Genomic DNA, 22,941 nt, shown 5'->3' with positions numbered 1-22,941 from the left:
AATGGGGCCCAGATCACAGGCCGGGGGCTGAACGGAGGGTTAGGCCAGTTTGTTGTACAGATTGAAAATGATTAAAGCCCCACAGATTACAGCCCCTCCTACCAGGAGCCCAGACAATAGGAGTGCTGCCACCCCCAACAGGATCAGTGAGTTCTTCAGGTCGACACCATCTGAAAGGGAACACAGAAACAGTGAGGACACAGAAACAGTGAGGCAGTCACCCCCCGCCCCTCCATCGTGAGATGGTAAGATTGGAGCTCGCCAGGTAATTCAACATTCTTACTGTGCCCAGGGGTCTCTGGACTGTCTGATTCATTCCGGCTTTTGGGTTGTGTTCGAGGATCCAGGTCACCAGGATCAGCTGACAGGACTACCAAGGGCCCCATCTGAATCTCACCTCCCTTCCTTAACTGGTCATCCTGAGACTGAGACACTAACAACAGCAGCAGTTTGCATTTACATGGGACCTTTTAACGGTAAAAGATGTGAAAGTGCTTCACAAGAAGTGAAAGCAGACACAGACCCAGAGCCAAACCAGAGCAGGTAACAGAAACCACAGTCAAAGAGATAGTTTATCAGGGGGCATCTCAAAAAAAGGAGATGGGAGGTTGAGGCAAAGATGGGAATTCTAGAGCTAGGGGCCAGGAAGAACTTTCAGCCACCATCAGGCATTACAACTGGGAACGGTGGGGTTGAGATCCCAGAAAGAGAGAAGCACAGAGCCTGGAGGGTTGTGGAGTTAGTGTAGGTCAGGGAGCACAGGGATCATTTAGTCTATACTAATGCAAAGCACATCCTCCCTCCAGGTATACCTACCAGCCACTCTCTGCCAGAGGAAACCACTCCGCCGCCCTCTTCTTCCCCCTCTGCAGTTTCCATGGTTACAGCACAGACAAACTCCACCGGGTCCCTCTACTGAAGCCCACCTGTAAAACGGAGCAATTTCTCAGGTTGCCATCAGTAATCACTGGAAACGACAAGAGATAGAGGCCCTTACTCATTAGCTGGCTCCTGGTAAAAACAAGCCTTGTTGACTGGATTTGGCCTTCCACCTCTTTCAGCAACTTTTAACTGGCAGGTAATGGAAATCTGCAAGAGACAATTCACAGATCAGAAGGAGGAGGCCATTCAGCCAAACAAACACGTCCTAGCTCTGAAAGTCATCCAATTATTCCCACTTCACTGCTCAGAACTGCCTGAAAATAAACCCCCTGCAAGTAGGAGGACTGCAACTAGGGCTGGACACCTTTTCACAGGAATCAGGCCTACTCCAAAAACCTTTAAAATAGCAGGCAGGACTCCACTGTGAGAGTCCAACTCGCACTTACAACTAATCCCATTTTTGCCAGAAGTGGAAAGGGAGTAGGGTGTGAATCATAGGCAGGTGACCAAACTCAGTAAAGCTACTTGAAATTGGTGCCAGGTTCAATCAGACTCCATTTTATGCTGTTCTAGAGGGTGTTAACCCATAGTGCAAGAGTCACAAATTCATGGCGTAGACATAAACACTCTTGAAGGGCAGAAAAGCTCCAAGTGTCATGGTCTGAAGTGGTGTTTAAACCCCCAGCCCTTTAAACAAAACAGGCTGAAACTGTCAAGGGATATTAAAAAACCCTCTGCTGTTGCTGTACTGCTTTGATTGACAGACCATCTACTGGTGAGTAAAAAAAATTATCTTCTGTCCCTGCAGTTTGAATAGACTTTTGTCATCATTCCCCAAAGGCTGATTACAGCCAACCATTATGAATGCTTGGCTGAGTTTCAAAAGCATTTCTCAGCATGGGGACTGATTTCACATTTTGATTGAAAATTTAAAGCGGCTATTAACAGTTTAATTGTCTTGTATGTGGTAATGAATAGAAGTTTGTTTTTAAATAACAAATTAAAACTTGAGATTCAAAATCTTTGAATGGGTTTCATGAATCCTATATCAAGTACATATGATCAAGAGCTCCATAGGTTGTTAGGAGTTTAATTTTTCTGCATCTCCATGTGGCTCCTGAAGTCTACCCATAGTAGATATTGGGTTTATAGCCGAGGTGGCATGGCTGTGGGGTGAGGGCGAGAGGGCCCAACAGCTTCTAAAACAACTGGAACAAAAAACATCGACTTGAGCTACCAGTTTAGCAGCTAAATTCTGGCCCCGTGTCAAAATGACACAACAAGCAGCCATCTGGCCCATTGAGTAGGTCCAGCCCTCTGTAGAACAGTCCAATTTCCCAATTATTCCTGTAACCCAGGAAGTTTATTTCCCTTCAATTACCTTTTGAAGTTGCTATTGAAATCTGCTTCCTCCATCTTTTCAGGCAAATCATAACCCTGCCCTAATAAAAACTCTCATCACCTCTGGTTCATCTGCCAATCTTCTTAAGATTGGTTTCCTCTGGTTACTGGAAAATTATTTCTCCTTATTTATTTAATAGAAAGTCCTCAGTTTTGACCATTCAATTAAATCCCTTAACCTCAGAGCAATCTCAACATTTCAGGGCTATGACTGGGGGTGTTAAGGGGACCATCTTACCGAGCTCCCACCGTTCGGGAATCTGAATGCACATAGCTTGATCCGGAGCTTGTCCGGATGAGTTCTTGGGGACACAAAACAGGAGCAGGAGTCACCAGCTTTACTGTCCATCAAGCAGCTGTAAGGAGGAGACAGAGTGCATCGGTGGGCTAATAAGACTAATGAGCCAGTTTTTCATCACTTGCCCAGAACCAGGCAGACAGCACTCACCCATTGAAGTCAATGAGATGGTATCTGGGAGTGGAGTCCTTGTCTGCAGTCAGTGTTGCCACACAGCTATCAACATAAAGCCTCAGTGGCTGATGGCTCATGGCCATAACAGAGGCCTCAATGTAGATGAACTCTCCCAAATTGTAGAGATTTGAGGCCCGCTCTACATCCCAGTTATCTGGAAATATGAGGGGGGAAAAAAAACCAGAGAACGAATCCAGCTTAAACTCCTTAACTGGCAACTGCTCAAAATTCCACGTTTAAACATCCATCTTTGGCCTTACCATTCATCTGGCGCAGGGAATATGACAGAAACCTCCCTGTGGTCAGCATAGAGCTGAAGGGGACCCAGACAACCTGGCTGCTGACATTATCCCCCCTGCCAGAAGTGAAGATAGATCATCAAGTTCTACATTTATACTGGACACCAGGACTAGAGGAGTGTAAGATTACCTGGGATAACAGCACTTAATGTGGACAATGGCTGAACTAGTTTGCACAATGGCTGATTCAGGTGGCCTTGGCACATAGTACAGGTGGGTAGAGTAGAGGAGGTGGTGTTCAGTTACCTGAAATATAGATTTGTGGTTATAGCAGTAACATTGACCAAATGCAAACTAAAAGTGGGGGGAAAAAAAAAAACAGGCAAAAGAGAAAGGGGAGGGGGGAGGTGAGGGTGGAATTCCCTCCCCCCACCCCTCCAAAGATGGACACCCCCCCAAAATGGAAAAGGGGAGGCTCCCCAAAAGACCAGCATTCCACTAGTCGCACTCAACCTTCTTACCATTACAGCAATGCCACAATCAGACAGACCATACTGAAAGAGCACAGTGTTTGTCCAAGTGTCTAGTTGAGTGAAGGGGCATCCAGGAGGCCCTAAGGCCAGGTCTGCAGGCTGAACCAGGTGCCCACCTCCAAACAGGTCCAGCTTGGCAATCACCAGTAACATCCGTTCCCCACACAGAGCAGTAACAGCGTGCAGGGAGCGGGGAGAGCCAACCACAGAGGCAGGAGCCCAGCCACCAGTAATCTGGGCAGGGGCAGGCATGGCCCTGAATCTGCCCTTCAGAATCTTCTGATGTTTCAAGCGCCCCCAATGATTAGAGCAAACTGCTACAACTAAAAAAAACCCTGAAACTAAGGACTGCATCACTGACCACCCTTTTCCCCAACACCACTGAATACAAACTCACTCCCAAGAAACCACTAATCAGCCTGCCTATATATCCAGATCAACCCAATCCAATCCTGTCCAATAAGAAGCTTCTAAAGAATACCCAGACCAATGGAATCAATTCCACCAATCACAGGCCTCACCATCATAAGTGGATCAAACCATCTGTCCTGCTCAGTCACTCTGTCCAGGAGCTCATACCGAGACAGTAAAGGGTGCAGTTTGTCCAGGAGCTCACACCGAGAGAGTAAAGGGTGCAGTTTGTCCAGGAGCTCACACCGAGAGAGTAAAGGGTGCAGTTTGTTCAGGAGCTCATACTGAGAGAGTAAAGGGTGCAGTTTCCCCTTTCACTTCATTAATAAGGACGATTATACAGTACCATCAAACTGGAACATTTCAGAACTTCAGTGATTAAGTGTCCCATTATTATATTGCCACAGCAATAAGTTCCAAATTATGATAAAACTAACTTCAAACACTTTTCAAATTATAATTCCATTCCTGTATCCACTATGTCCTGCACTCTACCTGGTGCCCACAAACCACACAAAGCCTCAAAGAGACACAGCAGACGCGCTCTCTCTCTAGGGACAAGCAGACATGGACATTGCTACAGAGAAGAGGCAGGCAGGCAGCCTGCCCACATACCCCCGCATCGAGTGCACTCCACCTAGACTTTCGGGTGGCCACCATGGGCAGCTCAGGACCCACCAAGAGGCCCTTTCCATCCATTCTGGCTGGCCCAACATCAGGAGTGTGAGACTGACGTGCAACCATGAATTCTGTCATCATCGTTGTGGGACTCAGCTTCGGTTGTCCTTGGTTAGAATCGATAGAGACTGCTGGAGGCTAGGCTGTTGGTAGGCTTTAACTTTTATTAAACATTCTTTAATGTGCAGGATAAGGCTTCACATAGAACCATCCCTCAGTATGCCCTGTTGTCATGTGGCCTTACGTGACTGATGATGTGGAGTGAATATTAACATTAACCCCTTGCACTACATCTCCCCTGAAGTTTCTGACTCTATGAAATACATTATTCACATTATCCTACATCTCCCCCCAGTCTCTGACTCTATTAAATACATTATTTACATTATCCTACATCTCCCTCAGTCTCTGACTCTATTAAATACATTATTCACATTATCCTACATCTCCCTCAGTCTCTGACTCTATAAAATACATTATTTACATTATCCTACATCTCCCTCAGTCTCTGACTCTATTAAATACATTATTTACATTATCCTACATCTTCCTCAGTCTCCGACTCTATAAAATACATTATCCTACATCTCCCCCAGTCTCTGACTCTATTAAATACATTATTTACATTATCCTACATCTCCCCCAGTCTCTGACTCTATTAAATACATTATTTACATTATCCTACATCTCCCTCAGTCTCTGACTCTATAAAATACATTATTTACATTATCCTACATCTTCCTCAGTCTCCGACTCTATAAAATACATTATTTACATTATCCTACATCTCCCCCAGTCTCTGATTCTATTAAATACATTATTTACATTATCCTACATCTCCCTCAGTCTCTGACTCTATAAAATACATTATTTACATTATCCTACATCTCCCTCAGTCTCCGACTCTATTAAATACATTATTTACATTATCCTACATCTCCCCCCAGTCTCTGACTCTATTAAATACATTATTCACATTATCCTACATCTCCCCCCAGTCTCTGACTCTATTAAATATATTATTTACATTATCCTACATCTCCCTCAGTCTCTGACTCTATTAAGTACATTATTTACATTATCCTACATCTCCCTCAGTCTCTGACTCTATTAAGTACATTATTTACATTATCCTACATCTCCCCCAGTCTCCGACTCTATTAAATACATTATTTACATTATCCTACATCTCCCTCAGTCTCTGACTCTATTAAATACACTATTTACATTATCCTACATCTCCCTCAGTCTCTGACTCTATAAAATACATTATTTACATTATCCTACATCTTCCTCAGTCTCCAACTCTATAAAATACATTATTTACATTATCCTACATCTCCCTCAGTCTCCGACTCTATTAAGTACATTATTTACATTATCCTACATCTCCCTCAGTCTCTGACTCTATTAAGTACATTATTTACATTATCCTACATCTCCCTCAGTCTCTGACTCTATTAAATACATTATTTACATTATCCTACATCTCCCTCAGTCTCTGACTCTATTAAATACATTATTCACATTATCCTACATCTCCCTCCAGTCTCTGACTTTATTAAGTACATTATTTACATTATCCTACATCTCCCCCCAGTCTCTGACTTTATTAAATACATTATTTATATTATCCTACTTCTCCCCCCTCCCCATCTCTTCCTTCATCTCTGGTTCACAGAGAAAGCTGCTGTGCTGGTCTAACCAATCTCCCTGACCTTGTTCTCATTGCTCTAGGAGGGTGCATTGGTTTGAAGTTCTCCCCACTCACGCTCAAACCTGTTAGAGTAGCTCGCTGTTCCGGCTGTCTTCCTGATCCAGGTAACTGGTCCATTCCACTGAAGGCCTCCACCTTGTGGATACGAGTGTGTTCCTGTTTCTTCTCACTATTCCATTTTCATTCTCCACAAGATAAAATCGTGGATATAATGTTTTTTTTTCCAAAAACTTGGTGTTCACAGTTTCGGTCACAAACCCAAACTGACTCCCCTGCCTGGAGTTCTGGTAAGTTATGTACTCCATGGTGTTGATTATAGTTTCCGGTTTGATTTGCACAATACTCATCCTCCTCCTCCCCTACATCTCCCCCCTCCCTGTCTCTTCCTTCATCTGTGGTTCACAGAGAAAACTGTTGCGCGCTCTCTACATCTGTTGCTTTCAGGTAATGGTGTAAGCACGTGTGGAAGAAAAGGCAGTCATCTCCTCATTCGAAGTTCAGGCAGAGGCAGACCATTCTGGAGTGATGTGGAACTGTCGCTGTACAGTGCTAGGCTGATATCATCGTTCTTCTTCAGCAAAGCCTCTGCTATCCCCAATCCTCGTCCTCCCCGTTATCTAGGTGAGCTAGTTGTAGTATAAGGGTTAACCTAGGACTGAGTACAGTACTGCCCACACAGTGATGTAAGAGAACACATGACCCGCACTTGGCAGTCAGTGTGGTCTTGGACAGAGCCGTGTGTAGAAGCAAGCATGGAGACAGCTCCTAGCTTGGACTCTTTACCGTACTTATGTATATAGTTTCTAGTAGTTAATAAATACTTACTGTTGAACTATGTACACCTTAATAAAACCTACCAAACAACGCCCAATGCTTTACAACACTAATTGTGTGGACAAAGCTATAGGCTTCTGTGAACTGCTTAAAATGTTTGTTGGCAAATGTGGGCCAGTGTCTGAAATGATTAGGTCTGGAATACCGTACATGGCAAAAATGTCTTTTAGTAAAGTAATGACAGCTTCCAAGGTGATACCCTGTAGACCCCTCAATCCACCTGGAGTAATGGTCAACAACGATGAGCAATGTCTTACCTTTGAGCTCGAAAAGATCCATCCTGAGACGCTCCCACAGTCTGGATGGAAATGAGGATACCATCAGCATTTCTCCTTGTTCCTGACGATGGGTTGGACAGGTGATGCAGTTTGAAATCGTTCCTGCTAATCATTTTGAGATCCCTGGCCAGCAAATGGAGTGTTGCACTCTGGCACACCGCTTTGTAATGCCCACGTGTCCCTGGTGTATTGTCTGAAGGGCCTCGTGCCTGAGGCTGCTATGAGCGACCTCTCATCATAAATCAGCAAGTCATCCACATCACGGAGATGTCTCCGTTGTTCAAAGCATCGTTTCAGGATGAGATCATTTGGGAACTTACTCTGGCCATCCAATGATGCAGTATTCCTGAATTTGAGCACCTTCATCTTCTGCTTTTCCTGCCTTTCAAATTTCATCTGAAAATCTCCATTGTTGCTGGTAGAAATGTTGGAGTCAATGAAGTGTAGCATGCCTCACCTTTGACAAGATTGACGCCTTCTTGTTCAGGCTGGTCTCTCTTGTCCTCATGCCCACGTTTATCCAACTGTTCCCTTCCCGGGAATTAACTTGTGATTATCCCTTCACCTGGGTCAGGATTTTTAGAATGGTGGGGTTTCTCTACCCACCATCTGAGCAGTCGGAGGTGGACACATCCCCACAATACTGCCCACCCCACAGCCATTTAACGCTCCAACATATGTTAATTGTAGTTTATATGGATTTCAGCAAAGCCTTTGACTAGGTCCCACATGGGAGACTTATAAAGAAGGCAAAGGCACATGGGATACAGGGTAATTTGATGAGGTGGATTCAAAATTGGCTTAGTTGTAGGAGGCAGAGGGTGATGACAGAAGGATGCTTTAGTGACTGGAAGCCAGTGTCCAGTGGCGTACCACAGGGATCTGTGCTGGGTTCCCTATTATTTGTCATTTATATAAACAACATTGATGACTATATGGGGGGTAGGACTAGTAAGTTTGCAGATGACACAAAGATTGGCCGGATGGTTAACAGTGAGGTTGAGTGTCTTGGGCTACAGGAAAATATAGACGGGATGGTCAAATGGGCAGATAAGTGGCAGATGGAATTTAACCCTGAAAAGTTTGAGGTGATACACTTTGGAAGGAGTAATTTGACAAGGAAGTATTCAATGAACGGCATGGCACTAGGAAGTTCTGAGGAACAAAGGGACCTTGGCGTGTGTGTCCATAGATCTCTGAAGGCAGAGGGGCATGTTAGTGGGGTGGTGAAAAAGGCATATGGGACACCTACCTTTCTCTTTGCTCCGATGTTCCATTTTCCACCCTTTAAACTCCAGCAAAATCATTCAGTGCAGTGTTCCTTTAAGACGAGCAGCCTGCCTTTAAGAAGTGGGGAATACAGTCATTGAGGGTGACTTCAATCTGCATATAGACTGGGTAAGCGTCATGGGCACTAATGCTGTGGAGGACGAGTTTCCGGAGTGTGTTAGGGATGGTTTTCTAGAGCAGTGTGTTGAGGAACTGACTAGACAACAGGCTATTTTACGTTGAGTATTATGTAACGAAAAAGAACTAATTAATAATCTTGTTATAAAAGGACTTTTAGGGATGAGTGACCATTTTACATTCTGTTTGAAAGTCAAGTAGTTCCATCTGAAGCCAGGATGTTAAATTTGAACAAAGAAGGTACTGAAATTGACTGAGGTATATTGGGAAGATACATTGAAAGATATGATGGTATATAAGCAATGGATGGTCTTTAAAGAATTGTTACATAGTTTACAGCAACGATACTTTCGTTCAAGGCACAAAAACCCAAAAAGAAAAGTCAGTCCACTGTGGCTAACAAAGGAAGTTAAGGATTGTATAAGATTAAAAGAAAAGGCTTATAAAGTTGCCAGAAATAGCAGTAACCCTGAGGATTGGCAGCATTTTAGGACACATCAAAGGAGAATAAAGAAACGGATAAAGAAAGGGAGGATAGAATATGAATGTAAACTAGTAAAAACAGAAAAATGGACTGTAAAAGCCTCTACAGGTATTAAAAAGGAAGTGTTTGGCTAAGATGGTCCATTAGAGGCAGAGTCAGGAGAATTCAAAATGGGGAATAGAGAAATGGCAGGGAAACTAAATGATCACTTTGTGTCTGTCTTCATTGAGGAAGATACAGGAAATCTCCCAGAATTAGAAATCCAAGGGACTAGGGAGATTGAGGAATTGAAGGAAGTTAGCATTAGTAAGAAAGTTGTATTGGAGAAATTAATGGGGCTGAAGTTTGATAAGTCCCAGGGGCCATGATAGTCTATTCCCAGAGTGTTGAAAGAGGTAACTGTTTCCTGAGATAATGGATGCATTGCTGATCATCTTCCAAAATTTTATAGATTCTGGAATGGCTCCTGCAGGTTGGAAGGTAGGAAATGTCAACCCTCTATTTAAGAAAGGAGGGAGAGAGAAAACAGGGAACTACAGACCTGTTAGCCTGACATCAGTAGTAGGGAAAATGCTAGAATCTATTATAAAGGATGTGATAAATGGACACTTGGATAATCATGATCTGACTGGACACAGTCAGCATGGATCTGCCAAGGGGGAATCAGGTTTGATGAACTTGTTGGAGTTTTTTTGAGGATGTTACTAACAGGATTGATTAAGGGGATTCGATGGACTTAGTATACTTGGATTTTCAGAGGGCTTTTGATAAAGTCTCCCAGAAGAGGTTGGTTAACAAAATTAAGGCACATGGGGTAGGAGACAATATACTGGCTTGGATTAAGGATTGGCTAACAGGCAGAAAACAGAGAGGATGAATAAGCGGGTCATTCGCGTGTTGGCAGACCATGACCAGTGGGGGTACCGCAAGGGTCAGTACTTGGACCCCAGCTGTTCACAATATACATCAATGATTTGGATGTGGGGACCAAATGTAATATTTCCAAGTTCGCGGATGATACAAAGCTAGACAGGAATGTGTGTTGTGAGGAAGATGAAAAGCAGCTACAGGAGGATTTGGACAGACTTAGTGAGTGGGCAATAACATGGCAGATGGAAATAATGTGGAAAAATGTGAGGTTATCCACTTTGGCAGAAGGAACAGATGTGCAGAGTATTTCCTAAATGGTAAGAGATTAGAAAGTGTAGATATACAAAGGGACCTGGGTGTCTTTATCTATAAGTCAGTGAAAGCTAACTTGCAGGTGCAGCGGGTAATTAGGAAGACTAATGGAATATTAGCCTTTATCACAAAAGGATTTGAGCACAGGAATAATGAAGTCTTACTTCAATTGTGTAGAAGCTTGGTTAGACTGCACCTGGAGTGCTCTGTGTAGTTTTGGTCCCCTTACCTCAGAAGGGATATTATTGCCATAGAGGGAGTGCAACGAAGGTTCACCAGACTTGTTCCGGAGATGGCGGGACTGTCTTATGAAGAGAGATTGGGGAAATTGAGCCTGTATTTTCTAGAGTTTCGAAGAATGAGAGGTGATCTCATTGAAACCTACAAAATACTTCAAGGAAGTGGCCAAATGCATGGCAGATGCAGTATAATGTGGATAAATGTGAGGTTATCCATTTTGGTAGCAAAAACAGGAAGGCAGATTATTATCTGAATGGCTATAAATTGAGAGAGGGGAATGTGCAACGAGACCTGGGTGTCCTTGTACACCAGTCGCTGAAGGTAAGCATGCAGGTGCAGCAGGCGGTAAAGAAGGCAAATGGTATGTTGGCTTTCATAGCCAGAGGATTTGAGTACAGGAACAGGGATGTCTTGCTGCAATTGTACAGGGCCTTGGTGAGACCACATCTGAAATAGTGTGTGCAGTTTTGGTCTCCATATCTGAGGAAGGATATACTTGCTATAGAGGGAGTGCAGCGAAGGTTTACCCGACTGATTCCTGGGATGGCGGGACTGACATATGAAGAGAGATTGAGTCGATTAGGATTATAGTCGCTTGAGTTCAGAATAATGAGGGGGGATCTCATAGAAACCTATAAAATTCTAACAGGACTAGACAGGGTAGATGCAGGAAGGATGTTCCCGATGGTGGGGGAGTCCAGAACCAGGGCTCACAGTCTGAGGATATGGGGTAGACCATTTAGGACTGAGATGAGGAGAAATTTCTTCACCCAGAGAGTAGTGAGCCTGTGGAATTCATTACCACAGAAAGTAGTTGAGACCAAAACATTGTATGGTTTCATGAAGGAGTTAGACACTGGGGCGAAAGGGATCAAAGGGTATGGGGAGAAAGCGGGAGCAGGCTATTGAGTTGGATGATCAGCCATGATCATATTGAATGGTGGAGCAGGCTCAAAGGGCCGAATGGCCTACTCTTGCTACTAGTTTCTATGTTTCTATGTTTCTATGAAACACGTAAACAACACTCTAAACCCCCCACACGTCAATAACACTCTAACACCCCACACGTAAATAACACTCTAACCCCCTCCACACCAAGACTGCCTCCCTCCAACAGAACTGGCACAGGCAGGTTGCGAATCGCAACACCTCTTGCCTAAAAACTGGGGCAAATTAATTTATAGCACTTCAAATAGGAATGTTTGATGGAGACTGTGTAGAGGGAGCTTTACTCTGTATCTAACCCCGTGCTGTACCTGTCCTGGGAGTGTTTGATGGGGACAGTGTAGAGGGAGCTTTACTCTGTATCTAACCCCGTGCTGTACCTGTCCTGGGAGTGTTTGATGGAGACTGTGTAGAGGGAGCTTTACTCTGTATCTAACCCCGTGCTGTACCTGTCCTGGGAGTGTTTGATGGGGACAGTGTAGATGGAGCTTTACTCTGTATCTAACCCCGTGCTGTACCTGTCCTGGGAGTGTTTGATCGTGATGGTGTAGAGGGAGCTTTACTCTGTATCTAACCCTGTGCTGTTCCTGTCCTGGGAGTGTTTGATGGGGACAGTGTAGAGGGAGCTTTACTATGTATCTAACCCTGTGCTGTACCTGTCCTGGGTGTGTTTGATGGGGACAGTGTAGAGGGAGCTTTACTCTGTATCTAACCCTGTGCTGTTCCTGTCCTGGGAGTGTTTGATGGGGACAGTGTAGAGGGAGCTTTACTATGTATCTAACCCCGTGCTATACCTGTCCTGGGAGTGTTTGATGGGGACAGTGTAGAGGGAGCTTTACTCTGTATCTAACCCCGTGCTGTACCTGCCCTGGGAGTGTTTGATGGGGACAGTGTAGAGGGAGCTTTACTCTGTATCTAGCCCCGTGCTGTACCTGCCCTGGGAATGTTTGATGGGGACGGAGTAGAGGGAGCTTTACTCTGTATCTAACCCCGTGCTGTACCTGTCCTGGGAGTGTTTGATGGGGACAGTGTAGAGGGAGCTTTACTCTGTATCTAACCCCATGCTGTACCTGTCCTGGGAACACTCTTTGTTGACATTGTCCCAATCTACAGTCCTGGTCTCTTTCACTTGGATGAGCTCTGGGAAGGATCCTGACTGCCCTGACCCTCCTGCAGTGAGCTCCACACTCAGTGGCTGATCTCCGAGGTGGGTTCAGCAGATGGCTCTCTCTTTGTTCTGTCTGAAATTTCTTTCTGTCGTTTTACGGATTTGATTCCGTATTTCCAGGATGTGGTCACCAGCCCTGCTCCGCCCACACTACCCTTCCTCTTGCAAGAAATTGATCAACCGCCTCAGAGTTGCACTCTGCAACCTCTCGCTGGATAAGATGTACCATTAGAGACAAAGACCTCCGTCATTGCTCCTCTGTCCCCACCGTGGGGCTGGCCAAGATGACCATCGCTGTGGACTTTGAAGAATGTCTGAAAGACTCGCTAAAGTTCAGGTAGGACCGAGTCACATTAAAACCTCTGGTTACACGGCTGACGATTCAGGTGGTGAATGTCACAACCCTCAAGCACCTCCCCTACTCCTCTTTTCTTGCTTTTAGAATTCTCCCTCTCTCCCCGCTCCGAAATTATTTTGACAAAATTTAAGCCAAACGTTTCAAGCGTGGCCTTGCCTCGCGGTCTGGTCTTGTTTTAAAACTAACTCTTTGGGGGGAAAAAAAACTCTGTTTGCTTCGGGGTGACGAAGTTAAGAACATCTCAGGAGAGGAAGTTAAGAACCATCTCAGTCATTGATCCTCTGACCTCACAGGATAACACAGCCGAGAAGGAGGTCGTTCAGCCCACTTTGCCTTTAAAGGATCCGGACGCTGAGTTTTAACAAAACGAGCTTGCTGTACTTTGTCGAGCACCTAGTGCCTCCCGCTACATGTTGGATAGCACAAATCTCGGCCTATTTGTTTGCTTGTCACGCACTTTACATCGCATTGCCTGTAGGAAGTGATAGAAGCAACGCAGAATTGGCCTAAACTGTGATTAGCACGTCTGATAGCAATCACACGGTCGGTGACCTCCCTCCCACACAAAACCCTTCAACCCTAGCCCACTTGCCTCCCCCCACCCCCACCCCCACCCGCCACCAACCTGCACCCCCAACACCCCCAGCATACTGTATCACCAGAAGTGCCATTCTTTGAGATGTGATGTTAATGCGAGTCCCCGCCTGCTCTCTCAGGCGGGTGTAAAGTGATACCATGGCGCTATTGGAAGAAGAGGAGGGGAATTCATCCCACTGCCCAGAGCCAATATTGACCCCTCGACTAGAACCAGGTTGTCCATTCGTTACCACATTAGCATGTTCCGATTGCTGCCATTTTAGATCAGCATCTACATTTCAAACGTTCGTTGTTGGTTGTGAAGCACTTTAAGGTATTCCTATGTAGTGAAAGGCGCTATAAAAATGCAAGCTTGTTATTTTTTTCAACTTTCCATTTATGATCAGTCTTCCCCCAGTCAGCACTGCTATGAACTCTCCTCTCTTCCTCTGCCTACACTTTAAATATATCACCATGCACACTCCTCCTCAGCACTGCAGAAGCTTCTACTTTAGCTCACACTATGTCAGGATCTTAAATCAGCTCCCGCCCTCTCTCAGCTCCTCAGGACTGTCGACTGTGGCTCCGTTGGTTGGTCTCTGAGTCACCAGGTTCTGGGCTCAAGTCCCCCTCCAGAGACTTGAGCACAGAAGTCCAGGCGGGCGCTCCTGGTGCAGTGCCGAGGGAGTGCTGCGCTGTCGTGGGTGCCATCTTTCAGGTGAGACTTTGACTTCAGGATCCACCTGTCCTCTCAGCTTGGACTTAAAAGATTTGGTGGCACTATTTCTGTGACAGGGCCTCGGAATCATTGCCAGCACCCCCATGCACTCCAGTTTTGAACATGGCTAATGCTCATTGGCGTCCCACAATGCCCTCACTTAAGCCTCCAAGCAGCTGGTAATGGACACCAGCGGGGCACACCCTGGTACCTTGCCTCAGCTGGCGAGCTGAACTCAGCGAGGGTATCATCAGCTCTGCCTGGTGTAGCCGGGGACATCAGGCCTCTACAACTGGTCTGGATTGTTGGAAAAGGCAGATAACCCTCGCGAGAGGACAGTGGCTCTGAATGTGGACAGCAGCAAGTTCCACCTCTGGGGGAACTCTCCTGACAAGACTTCTGGCTGGTCACCTTGGAAAATGTTGAGACCTTTTGGCTGTTTCGCCCCATAATTAACAACGAAGCCTCATTGCCCAAATGCTGTTGCTCCCAGTGGAGGTTTCTGGCACAACATTGGAGACATCGCACAGCAAGAGGAAAGGACCTGAAGGAGAAGATTTGAAGAAGAGCAGGGGAGTTGGGTGGGGGTTCACCCTGAGCAGGGGGGGGCACTGTTATGCCTTCAATGCTGGAATATCCCTGGCACGCAGCTAAAGAAGCAGCGGACAGATGAACATACCCCTCCACGTAAACCAATTGACATCAATTTGGTTATCCCCTTTCGAAAGGAACTGGGAACAAGGTCGGATAAACACGTTGAATTGAATTGATGGGACAGCAGGAGGTCATTCAGTACCTCGGGCCTAGTTTGCCATTCACATAGGTCACAGCTGATCTCCATCACCGATCCACTCACTCACCTCTGCTCCGCCTCCCGTGATATTCTTGAGTGTAGTAAACAGTGAGGCGGATAATAATGGACTGTAGGAGGACATGTAGCTGGTGGGAGGGTTCACTCCGGTAGGAAGAGTAAAGACGAGGCAATAGAGACTAAACGGTACAATATTAAAGGGGCCGCAGGATCTTGGAGGCCTGGTGGTGTTTTGAATGAAGATGGCAGGAGAAGACTGTTCTTAAAAAAAAATAAACAAATATGAGATCCTCAGTTTTATTAATAGGGGAATAGAGGACAAAAGTGAAGAGGTTACGGGTTGTAAGTGGTGGGTTGTCTTATGAGGAAAGGTTGGACAGGTTAGGCTTGTATCCGCTGGAGTTTAGAAGAGTGAGAGGCGACTTGATTGAAACATATAAGATCCTGAGGGGGTCTTGACAGGGTGGCTGTGGAGAGGATGTTTCCTCGTGTGGGAGAATCTAGAACTAGGGGGTCACGGATTAAAAATGAGGGGTCGGCCATTTAAGAGAGAGATGAGGAGAAGCTTTTTCCCTCAGAGGGTCGTGAGTCTTTGGAATTCTCTTCCTCCAAAGGCGGTGGGAGCAGGGTCTTTGGTCGGGATTTTGCAGCCCACCATGTTGGGACCCGCGGCGGGCCAGACAGAAGTCCATGAAATTTCGGCGGGACCAGAAGTTTCCGGTAGAGGACAGGGCCGGAAAATCCCGGCCTTTGAACATTTTGAAGGTGAAACTAGATGAGTCCTTGGTAAGCAAGGGGGAGGCGGGGGGGTGTGAAAGGTTATCGAGGGGGGGTAGGCCGGAATGTGGAGTTGAGATTACAATCAGATCAGCCACGATCTTATTGAATGGCGGAGCAGGCTCGAGGGGCCGAGTGGCCTACTCTTGCTCCTAATTCCTAAGTTCGTATGTACGCAAGTTAGGCTAACCCTTTTTAAACCACTTTTTACGGTGACAGGAAGGTCAGTAACCAGAGGACACAGATTTAAGGTGATTGGAAAAAGAACAGAGGTGTCTTGAGGAAACGGTGTTCAGTGAGCTGATGATCTGGGATATACTGCTAGGAAGAGTGAAGGAAGCAGATTCAATAGTGACTGAAATACTTGAAGGGATAAAATGCGTGGAGAAATAATGGGCAGAGTGGATTAATTGTATAGCTGCACCAAAGAGCCAGCACAAGTGCAAGGGGCTGAATGGCCTTCTTCTGTGCTGTATCATTCTCTGACTCTACTCTTACCCAAACAGAAATCTACCAATCGTAGTCCTGAACACTCGAGCTGAGCCCAGGTGTCTGCAGCAGCGAGAGAGTTCTAGATTTCCATTGCACTTTGCAAAAAGCTGCTTTCTATACTCGATTCTGTAGTCGATTAATCCCACTGCGATTAAAGTGACCTTGGTTTGGAATTCCCCACCAGAGGAATTAGTTTCTCACTCTGTTCCCTTTCCAATCTTTTTAACATTATGAACCACTCCAACATTCAGCTCTCATTGGCAAGAAAATACAAACTGACTTGATGAAACCTATCCTGATAACTTAACTCCTTCATGTTCAGTATTATTGTGGTGAACTTGTGCTGAATCCCCTCCAAATTCCCAGTAACAACAGATAAATCTGTTTTAGTGATACTGGTTAAGAGATTAAATATTGTGCTCTCTCCCCATAGCCCTGTATCAATCCCAAACTAATCCCACTGCCCCACTCTCTCCCCATAGCCCTGTATCAATCCCAAACTAATCCCACTGCCCCACTCTCTCCCCATAGCCCTGTATCAATCCCAAACTAATCCCACTGCCCCACTCTCTCCCCATAGCCCTGTATCAATCCCAAACTAATCCCACTGCCCCACTCTCTCCCCATAGCCCTGTAGCATCCCCAAACTAATCCCAGTGCCCTGCTCTCTCCCCATAGTCCCTAATCGATCCCAAACTAAGCCCACTGCCCCACTCTCTCCCCATAGCCCTGTATCAATCCCAAACTAATCCCACTGCCCCACTCTCTCCCCATAGCCCTGTATCAATCCCAAACTAATCCCACTGCCCCACTCTCCCCCCAAAGCCCTGTATCAATCTCAAACTAATCCCACTGCCCCACTCTCTCCCCATAGCCCTGTATCAATCCCAAACTAATCCTACTGCCCCACTCTCTCCCCATAGCCCTGTAGCATCCCCAAACTAATCCCAGTGTCCTGCTCTCTCCCCATAGTCCCTAATCAATCCCAAACTAAGCCCACTGCCCCACTCTCTCCCCATAGCCCTGTATCAATCCCAAACTAATCCCATTGCCCCACTCTCTCCCCATAGCCCTGTATCAATCCCAAACTAATCCCACTGCCCCACTCTCTCCCCATAGCCATGTATCAATCCCAAACTAATCCCACTGCCCCACTCTCTCCCCAAAGCCCTGTATCAATCTCAAACTAATCCCACTGCCCCACTCTCTCCCCATAGCCCTGTATCAATCCCAAACTAATCCTACTGCCCCACTCTCTCCCCATAGCCCTGTATCAATCTCAAACTAATCCCACTGCCCCAAACTCTCGCCATAGCCCTGTATCAATCCCAAACTAATCCCACTGCCCCAAACTCTCGCCATAGCCCTGTATCAATCCCAAACTAATCCCACTGCCCCACTCTCTCCCCAAAGCCCTGTATCAATCTCAAACTAATCCCACTGCCCCACTCTCTCCCCATAGCCCTGTATCAATCCCAAACTAATCCTACTGCCCCACTCTCTCCCCATAGCCCTGTATCAATCTCAAACTAATCCCACTGCCCCACTCTCTCCCCATAGCCCTGTATCAATCTCAAACTAATCCCACTGCCCCATTCTCTCCCCATAGTCCTGTAGCATCCCCAAACTAATCCCACTGCCCCAACCTCTCCCCATAGCCCTGTATCAATCTCAAACTAATCCCTCTGCCCCATTCTCTCCCCATAGCCCTGTATCAATCCCAAACTAATCCCACTGCCCCAAGCCCTCGCCATAGCCCTGTATCAATCTTAAACTAATCCCACTGCCCCATTCTCTCCCCATAGTCCTGTATCAATCCCAAACTAATCCCACTGCCCCATTCTCTCCCCATAGCCCTGTATCAATCTAAAACTAATCCTATTGGCCCACTCTCTCCCCATAGCCCCTGTGTCAACCCCAAACTAATCCCACTGCCCCACTCTCTCCCCATAGTCCTGTATCAATCCCCAAACTAATCCCACTGCCCCATTCTCTCCCCATAGCCCTGTATCAATCTAAAACTAATCCTATTGGTCCGCTCTCTCCTCAAAGCTCTGTTTCAATGTAAAATTAATCCTACTGCCCAGCTCTCTCTCTCCATAGCTCTGTGTTTGAAATATTGATCTGCTTACCAAGCCCTTTGTGTAAATACATTCTTCCTAACCTCTCTTATCGGCAACTTGCTATCGATGATGTGATTTCCTCAGCCTATCGAATACATTTTTCCTTATTCACTCTACCAAATTATGAGTTTGAAAATTGCTGTTACATTTCCTTCCGGCCCCTCTCTTCTGCAGTGAAATCTGTGCCAAAAACTCCAAAGGGAATTGGATAAATACCTAATGGAAAAAAAATTGCAGGGCCAATGGGGGGAATTGAGCAGAAGGACTGGGACTAATTGGATGGCTCTTTCAAAGGGCTAGCACAGGCACGAAGGGTGGAATGGCCTCATTCTGCAACTGTATCATTCATTGCTTCTTAGAACTCTCTCTTCTAATTAGAGTTTCCAAAACCTGCATCATCCTGGTGAACCCACACTGTACTCTCTCTCTCTCTCACTCTCTCTCTCTCTCTCTCTCTCTGCTTTTAATACCCTCTCTATAAACAGGCATCGAATAGTCATGTTCAATACTACAACTGCAGCCTAACTAAAGTGTGATGTAAGTGAAGCTGCATTGAATCTGCCTGTTTAGTAATGTGTTAATGGGTGAGCAATGTATTTGCTCTGTGCTGCTCCATTTGTGCCTGAGCACTCCACATTGTCACTATCCTGCCACTTCACAGTTAATAGGATGTCACACCTCCTAATGGGCCAATGCTGGCCTTCATAAAGCCAGTGTTGGCCGCAACAAAAACAGAATTACCTGGAAAAACTCAGCAGGTCTGGCAGCATCGGCGGAGAAGAAATCAGTTAACGTTTCGAGCCTTCATGGCCCTTCGGCAGAACTGAAGCATAGTTAGAAGAAGGGAGAAATATAACTGGTTTAAGGTGGGTGGGGGTGGGGGGTGGGGGGGGGGAGAGAGAGACGTTGAGGGTGTGGTGATTGTGGAGATGAGCAGCTCATCAAAAGATGTCACAGACAAAAGGGTCAAAGAGGTGTTGAAGGTGGTGATATTTGTCTGAGAAAAGTGCTAATTAAGAATGGAAGACAGGATATTCAAAGTACAGCTCTAGTGGAGGTGGGGTGGAAAGACTAACGAGGTTTTAGTTTTAGATTTAAAAATAATGGAAATAGGTGGGGAAAGAAGAATCTATATAAATTATTGAAAAAAAAGCAGGGGGTGGGGGCGGGGGAGAAACGGGGTGGGGATGGGGGGAGGGGGAGTTTAAGATCTAAAGTTGTTGAATTCAATATTCAGCCCGGAAGGCTGTAAAGTGCCTAGTCGGAAGATGAGGTGCTGTTCCTCCAGTTTGCGTTGGGCTTCACTGGAACAATGCAGCAAGCCAAGGACAGACATGTAGGCAAGAGAGCAGGGTGGAGTGTTAAAATGGCAAGCGACAGGGAGGTTTGGGTCTTTCTTGCAGACAGACCGCAGGTGTTCCGCAAAACGGTCGCCCAGTTTGCATTTGGTCTCTCCAATGTAGAGGAGACCGCATTGGGAGCAACGAAAGCAGTAGACTAAGTTAGGGGAAATGCAAGTGAAATGCTGCTTCACTTGAAAGGAGTGTTTGGGCCCTTGGACCGTGAGGAGAGAGGAAGTGAAGGGGCAGGTGTTGCATCTTCTGCGTGGGCATGGGGAGGTGCCATAAGTGGGGGTTGAGGAGTAGGGGGTGATGGAGGAGTGGACCAGGGTGTCCTGGAGGGAACGATCCCTACGGAATGCCGTCAGGGGGGGTGAAGGGAAGATGTGTTTAGTGGTGGCATCATGCTGGAGTTGGCGGAAACACCCAACATCAGAGGCGTGAAGCAACATGATGGCCCCTGCGGTGCTGCTATTTAAAGGGCCAGGCAAACCCTGATTGCAGGTCAGTCAAACTTCTGGACCGTTCTCTATTGGAAAGTGCCTGAAGGTGCCCCCGAGTGGTTTTGGAGGTGCTTTGGTCAGAGAGCTTTGCCTTAGCCTCCCCGGGGATGGCAGAGGGGCGAGTGACCTGCCCACACACAGAGGTGTGACAATGTCTCCGGATCTGCAGCGTGTGCAGTGTAGAGAGGCTGCTGGGGGGGGGTCGGGGGGAGGAGCTTCACACCGTGTCCCTCTGTCGAACTGAAGCAGGAGGCCTCCAAGCTTATTGACGGTGACGGGAGAGGCCAGAGGATGGCAGTATGCATGACCAGTAAGCGCTTTCCTTCAATACCAGCAAGACTTGCCTGCCGCCTCGCTGTCCGGTGACCCTGCAACCTGATGGCTTAACGTGTGCTTATCCCAACCCCTTCTGCTCTGCTCCCTCCTTTTGTGTCCCACCCTCTGTCTACAGGAGACAGGGCCGGACGGCAGTGTTATGTATAGCTGTGAGTTTGGCTGGTGTTGCTTCCATTAGCTCAGTAAGGCCCGTGGATACCTGTGAAAGGTGGATGTGAGGGTGGCAGTGTTTTGTAGGCGTGTGCGGGGTATCTGGATGGGCAGTAGGTGTGAACCCTGAGTGCAGGGAGTGCTGCTGGCTGAGTGATGGGGTGTGGTGCACTGAGCACCGTGAAAGCTTGATGCTGTGGTGCCCAGGAGATATCAGGGTAATGGTTCATTCACACACCTTGACCTCTCCGCGGAAGGTCATCGAGGTCCTTCTGGCACCGCTGACAGGTTTTAAGGTTCAGACTCCAGGACTTAACCTCTCTGGGCACCTGGTCCCACTCCCTTCCGAGGGTTGGTCCCTGAAAGACCCCCTGACCCCACGACCTACCTCCTCCTGCCCACCTGCACCGCTGATGCCCCCAGCGCTGCCTCCATGAATCCGGATCCCTCTAATATAATATATAATCAATTTTGTGCCTAATGTAACTGAGTTGCCAACTCTGGCCAGATGTATTCCTGGAGGCCTAATCAGGTGACATCCTGCCCCCCCACCGTCTCAACCCTATCCTCCCGCTGCCGGTCCCCTGACGTTCATCGTCGTGGCTCCCCTGCCTCTCCGAGGTCAACTGGGAAAATGAACAGACTCTCCTTGACCGAGATGGCTTTTAGACAAACCACAAAATTCTTCCCCAAACTCTAGCACTTGTATGACCGAAAAAAGCGAAAGGGTTCAAAGAAATGGCGGGAAAGCCATTTCTTTAATGGCCCTGTGATTTTTCTCCCCATTTGTCTGGCAGCAGAGAGTGCCGGAGGTTAAACTTTAATTCCTGGGGCCTCCGGTGGGAAAATGAACGGAGAGTTGGCAACTCTGCGGACTGGAAGGTTCCAGGGTCAGTCCCTGGTTTGTGAGCCCGGCTGAGATACAGCAGAGGTAGGCAGGCACTCGTGGAGAAGGGGGGGCGGGTGGGGGGAGGGAAGAACGCCACCTGACGACCCTTGCTGAAAGGAAGCGGCATGGGGAGAACAGGTCTGGCCTGGGCTGCGATTCACGTCACAGTCGAGCAGCTCGCCATTTGGGCGACCCCCAAACAATGGCCGCTCGGGCAGCCGGCGGCTGCGCAGGGCCCCGAGAAGCGGAGAGAAGGAGGAAGGGGTGCCGTTAGGATCAACTAAAGCAAGGCGGAGTGACATTGGCCTGCCCTTCTGGCCAATGGCCTCTCAGCCTGGCTGAAATTCTGCCGTAGAGTGCTGCGCGCCGACTGTGGACTGCGGTGGCCCTGCAGTCAGCCGAGCGTGGCTGGGAGCCATACTGTTGACTTCATGTGGATTCAGTCACAGGATGTTGCGAGCAGCGCTGCTGTGCTTCAGTCGAAAAACCACAGGCTGCCTTTTTGCACCCTGACCAAATCTGTGGGAGCTGTGCCTGATTCCACTCATGCAGGCGCAGTGAATGTTCGTCTCTGCACGACAGTCGGTCCGTCTCCCATTCCTCCCCCAGAATGACCTCCGGTTCTCTTAACGTTCAGCTTCGGGTTTTTACATCCAATGGATGGAAACCAGGCCATCACTTTGCTGAGGTAACAGTGCTTCAGAGGGTAGCAATCTCCCCCTCTGAGTCTGAAAGTTACAGGGTTCCAGTTCCTCTCCGAACGTCTAGCCACGTACTCCGGGTTGGACACCCTCAGTGCAGCACTGAGGGGGCCCTGCACTGTTGCAGGTTTCACCTTTTCGAATGAGATGTGAAGAGAGACCCCCCACCCTGTCTCCTCAGGTGTTTGTGAGAGAGCCCAGGACGACCCACTAGAGGGAAAGCAGGGAAGCGAGAAGCAAGTGTGACGGGAGAAAAAAGCTTTTCCACATAATGAGCGGTTCGGGCCTGGAGTCCG

At 47.2% G+C, this 22,941-nt stretch overlaps 2 protein-coding genes across 2 annotated transcripts in view; one reads left to right on the top strand and one right to left on the bottom strand.

The window, feature by feature from the left end:
• Nucleotides 1–2,081: 2,081 nt before the first annotated feature.
• On the bottom strand, nucleotides 2,082–4,694 carry LOC144671703 (zona pellucida sperm-binding protein 3-like). Its single transcript, XM_078533717.1, has 6 exons — nucleotides 4,554–4,694; nucleotides 3,185–3,300; nucleotides 3,016–3,110; nucleotides 2,732–2,909; nucleotides 2,522–2,639; nucleotides 2,082–2,090 (listed from the first exon to the last, which is right to left on the bottom strand). Exons 1-6 carry the CDS (start codon nucleotides 4,692–4,694, stop codon nucleotides 2,082–2,084), a joined length of 657 nt encoding a protein of 218 aa, XP_078389843.1.
• Nucleotides 4,695–13,029: 8,335 nt separating this feature from the next.
• The window catches only part of LOC144671740 (arf-GAP with coiled-coil, ANK repeat and PH domain-containing protein 2-like), an 82,871-nt gene continuing 72,959 nt past the window's right edge, over nucleotides 13,030–22,941 (top strand). Inside the window, exon 1 of the mRNA XM_078533750.1 lies at nucleotides 13,030–13,208. Coding sequence (XP_078389876.1) covers nucleotides 13,156–13,208 — 53 coding nt within the window. The 5' untranslated portion in view covers nucleotides 13,030–13,155. The remainder of the gene's footprint in view (nucleotides 13,209–22,941) is intronic.

This window comes from Cetorhinus maximus, chromosome 34, assembly GCF_964194155.1.
Source record: "Cetorhinus maximus chromosome 34, sCetMax3.hap1.1, whole genome shotgun sequence".
Lineage (NCBI taxonomy): Eukaryota > Metazoa > Chordata > Chondrichthyes > Lamniformes > Cetorhinidae > Cetorhinus > Cetorhinus maximus.
Note: the sequence above shows the minus strand (reverse complement) of the source record. Positions and strands in the feature narration are given on the sequence as shown.